The sequence below is a fragment of the Hydra viridissima genome, unplaced genomic scaffold (genome assembly GCF_058129835.1).
Source record: "Hydra viridissima isolate aposymbiotic clone 2 unplaced genomic scaffold, HvirCarnegie_v1 scaffold_2, whole genome shotgun sequence".
Lineage (NCBI taxonomy): Eukaryota > Metazoa > Cnidaria > Hydrozoa > Anthoathecata > Hydridae > Hydra > Hydra viridissima.
This window is the reverse complement of record NW_028324301.1, coordinates 753,220-758,111: the sequence shown is the minus strand read 5'-3', so window position 1 is coordinate 758,111 and position 4,892 is coordinate 753,220. Positions and strand designations below refer to the sequence as shown.

General features: G+C 28.9%; 1 protein-coding gene across 1 annotated transcript; it reads right to left on the bottom strand.

The window, feature by feature from the left end:
• Positions 1 to 922: 922 nt before the first annotated feature.
• LOC149891460 (zinc finger BED domain-containing protein 4-like) lies at positions 923 to 2,880 on the bottom strand. The gene is made up of 2 exons (XM_090079466.1): positions 1,551 to 2,880; positions 923 to 1,314 (listed from the first exon to the last, which is right to left on the bottom strand). The coding sequence occupies exons 1-2, from the start codon at positions 2,798 to 2,800 to the stop codon at positions 1,002 to 1,004; spliced, it is 1,563 nt and encodes a 520-aa protein (XP_089935592.1). The 5' UTR covers positions 2,801 to 2,880; the 3' UTR covers positions 923 to 1,001.
• Positions 2,881 to 4,892: the final 2,012 nt, after the last annotated feature.

Genomic DNA, 4,892 nt, shown 5'->3' with positions numbered 1-4,892 from the left:
GTTTAAAGTAGGTTTGGGGTTGTTTTGGTGATGGCCAAGTGGGATCAATTGCCAGAATTGATGGGAAAATGACAGAAGAAGTCTGTTTAAAGATTTTGAAAGAACATGTTTTAGTCTGTAAAACCGAATTAATTGGCGAACGATTCATGTTCCAACAAGATAACGATCCTTAACACAATGCTAAAGTTGTTAAGCAATATTTAAATGAAAAACAAGAGGAAGGATTGTTGAAGGTCATGACTTGGCTACCGCAGAGTCCTGATTGTAATCCAATTGAGTTATTGTGGGACCACCAAGGGGTAAAAATGATCTTTGGGAGGCAATCCAAAACATATGGAAAAATACTAATGAGGAATATTTTAAAAAATTGATTGATCGCATGCCACGTATCTGCCAAGCGATAGGTGGCCATTTTGACGAAAAGATGATTTTAATAAAAACATTTTATTTCAGTAATAATTTTTGATGCTACTTTTTTTTTATTAAAACTTATAAAAGAACATAAAATTACCGATTTGTTTTATTAAAGTCACAAATCAAAATTATTCGGACACATTTTTTTCTTAAAATCTATAGTTGCAATAGGTGCGTCCAAACTTATGGACGGGAGTGTATATATATATATATATATATATATATATATATATATATATATATATATATATATATATATATATATATATATATATATATATATATATATATATATATATATTAGGGGTGCACCGATGCATCGGCATCGGCATCGGCATCGGCCGTGATAACCATCGGCCGATGCCGATCGTTTTGAAATTTTTTAAATTTTATTTAACTATATAACTTTAAGATCCAAACTATACAAAGAGAGAAGTTCAAAAACAAGAAATGCAAATTTAAAAAATATAAACATAAAGTATAACATATTTTAAGCATAATCGAACAATTTGTGTTTTGCTAGAAAGAAATAAAAACTTTTATAATGTTATGAAAAGTAATAAAATATGTTATATAAAGCTGTGAATCTATTTTTTTGTTTCCATTTCTCCAAAAAAATTCCAATTCGCATGCACATAAGCTAGATTTTCTCCGTTTTCTGCAGTTAGCCGGGACCGTGTCGATTCATAAATATTTCCCCCAGTACTAAACAATCTTTCGCTGAACACAGAAGAAGGCGGAGCTCCTAAATATTTTTTTGCTAGGTATGAGAGGTCTAAAATACTATTGCTGCTAGAGTGTTTCTTTATACATGTTTCTTTGTAATTTCCCCACCATTTATAAGGATATTCTTTTTGATGCAGATTAGGCAGTGATAAGTAAAAGTTTATTTCATCAACTCTATAAGAAATTTAAGTAAATAAAAAAAATCAAACTATAATAAAAAATCCTAATTTTTATTGTTCAAAATACTGACCATTAATGAATATTATCAATATTATTTTATTTTCATAACTATTATTTATATAATAATTCATAATAATTTGGAATAACGTTTTTTTTTTTAATAATTTAAATTAAATTAGACAAGAACAAATTGTTAGCAAAGTTTTTATTTTAAAGTTATTACAACATACATTTTTTTCCTTTTTCTCAAAATAAATTTGTGTCTCTGTTTTTTACAGTTCTTCGCTTTCGTTGATTTTTTTAATTCAGGTGGTGTTTTTGAAACTTGATAAAAATTGTATATGCTTTCTGCCATTTTTAATTTTTTGAGTGGAGAGTTAGATACTTGGGTTGATTCAGATGAAGCGTTTGTTTCATCATCTGATATAGTTAGGTTGTCGGTAGTTATAAGGCTCTCTGTAATATCCGTTTTATTTAGCTTCATGTATTGTTCTAGAATATTTGATTTTATAACCTCTTTCTCCTCATCTGATATGACATAACTCAGTTTGAATCTTGGATCTAAAACTGTAGAAATGTTCAGGCTTTTATTAAATTTATAGCTGGATAACCTTGAAATAAAATCTTTTTTTAACTCTTCTATTATAGTTTTTATTTCACCTGCATTTTCTGAAGCATGGACTAGGTACGCTTCCATTGAAACTATAAATGGAACAATTTGAGACACTGATGCCCTGTTTTCACTCATCTCTAGTGTAGCCGCCTCAAAATGCTTTAAAACTAAGATAAGTGTCTCAGCTAATAACCATTGGTCTTCTGTAAGATTAGAGGCATTGCATAGAATATTGTGATGTGTAGTCCATCCGTCAGTGGTGAAACTCAAAAAATCTGCTTTTGCTAAACCATTCATAATTTGCATTTTCATTTTTTCATAAATTAGAGGAACAACTGTTTCGACCATATGTTTTCTAGAGGGCATGGTATACCTAGGTTCAAGATGCATAATTAGTTTGCTAAATCCTTGATCTGTAACTAAAGAATATGGCTGAATGTCTACGCATATCATTTCTCCGATAAGCAGAGTTATTTTTTGAGCTCTTTGATCACTTGATGTCCATTTCTTATGCTTATTAATAATATCTTCAAGCTTAGGTTGATATTTTTGGTCTAGAGTAACTGTAACACTATTGCTAAAGGAATCTTTGCTGTTATCATTCTCTTTACTGGTTGAAGCAGATCCAATGACATAGCTATTTTTTTCTGTGTTAATTTTTTTGAAAGCATTTAGATCTTCTATTTTCTGAAAAACTTTTACATGTTTTACTTTGATATGTCCTCTTAAATTGGATGTTGTCATTTTTTTGCCAGATGAGCCTCCTCTTGATATTTTCATTTTGCAAAATTTACAAATTGCCTTTGAACGATTTTTTTCATCAATATCAGAATAGTCCCAGATTAGACTTTTAGTTGCTTTGCTCATTATTGATTTGTTTTTAATTTATTATTATATCTAAGCTAAAAATGAAAATTCTATGTTAAAAATGAAAAGTCTTATTCCATTACGCGCCAGAAGCGCAGAATAAAAAGAGAAAGAAATTTTTTTTGTGTAATTTTACTTTAAATGAATGATAAAGTAGCATTTTAAACTTTTTCGTAATTTTTTTGCTTTTTCACTCTTTTTTTAGAAAATAAAAGTTTGTATAAACTTTGAATGAATGAGAATTGAAAGAGAAAACTGATTGATTCGAAACTCTTGCAGTTATTCAAATGTTTCATTACATTTACATTAACGTTAAATTAAAAACAAGTTTATTATTAAATTAAAAGCGTTTAATAAATAAACTTTCAATATAAGAGATGTTATATAACTTAATTTCGAACAAACATTTGCTTAAAATTTGCTAATTATAAGAAGCAATGATTATATAAAAACTTTCTTAATAAATAAAAAGACAAAATCGTTTTAATTCAAACAGAATGACATTTAGAAAACAAGCTTTTCATTAAAAGCATTAGCTCTAATTAATAAGAGAAAAGGTGGATAATAAAAATCAACAATAAAACTTAAAAAATGTTGTTTTCATTGTCACTGAAATGGAATCTAGCATTTCCATTCCAGTATATAATTCCTATATCCAATATATACTAGTTATTTGATTTCAGGGCCGATGCCGATGCATCGGCCGATGGATCGGCATCGGCCTGTTCCCATCGGCATCTAACCTTACATCATACATCGTACATCGAAAAGAAAAATTTTAAATAAAAAAGCCAACCTTGTTGATTGTAGATTGAAAGTAGAAGATTGTTGTGAAAAATGTTCACTGGATATATGTTCAAAACTTAAATGATATAATAACTTTGATGTCTTATTAATAAGTTATTTAATTTTAACTGTTTACGATTGACAATATATTAAACGATCTATTTAATTGAAGGAACGTAATTGGAAATTGAAAAAACAACTTATGTAAGTAATTTTATACCATTTTATATAATATTTTTTGTATAACATCGTAATTCGTTCAGGTACGTTTTTGTTTGATTAACCGTGTTCGATGCATCGAACAAACTCATCGTGTTCGATGCATCGAATACAATGAGTTGTTTAATGCATCGAACACAATTGATTGACTCATCGTTAAACGATACATTGTCGCTCCCTACTTTTTATAATTTGAGAGAATTTGTTTAAGTTTCGCCAAAGATCTCGAAGGAAATTTCAACTTTACAGTCGGAAAAAAATGTTTATAAAACCCCAAGTGTCTTTGCGACCGTAGTACATTTTTCCGCTGCAGTTAAAATCCTCGGACTGTTCGCTCTTAATTTTTTTATAAAATGGTCCCTTGGTTTTGAAAAAGAAATTCGCCAGTAGGCTTACTAGAAATCCTTTTTATCCGATGAAAATCTTGAAAAAATGCGTAATATTTATCCATGACTAGGCCAAAATTCCGCAAACCGTTCGTAATTTAGCGGCTAAAATAGAAACATTTAATTCAGCTTGGTGTTGCGGAGCTCACCAGATGCCAAATTTAATAAATTTTAATTCCATGGTAAAATAGTGAAAACTTTTAAAATGAATTCGCTCAGTTTGAATTCAACCCAAATCATTTATTTAAAATATCCAACCAATCAATGCCGCTTTATAAAAAATATCTAACCAACCAACACCGCTTTATAAACTGAGAAATTCTTATTCAAGTTTTATTTAATATACTCCTAACATAAAACTTCGCCAATTTTATTTTTCTTTATCTTCAAATGAAGCAATCTCCGCGTGAGAACTTTTAAAATAACTGAAAAAACAAAGTAAGAGTCAATCAAATTCCGTTTATGGCCCTAATGTGTTGTCACTGTTTTTAAAAAAATAGTCCTTCACTAGAGTCGGGATAAAATTTAGTTTATTTCTTATTACGGCTTTAAATCATTTTTGAAGCCCGTGCATAAATTTTATACATATTTGCACAAGTTTGTGTTTGTACAAATTTTATATCTATCAATATTGTTATTACTGTTTTAGTTGCTGTTGTTATTGTTGTTTTTATTACAATGATTATTTGCTAAAATAATTA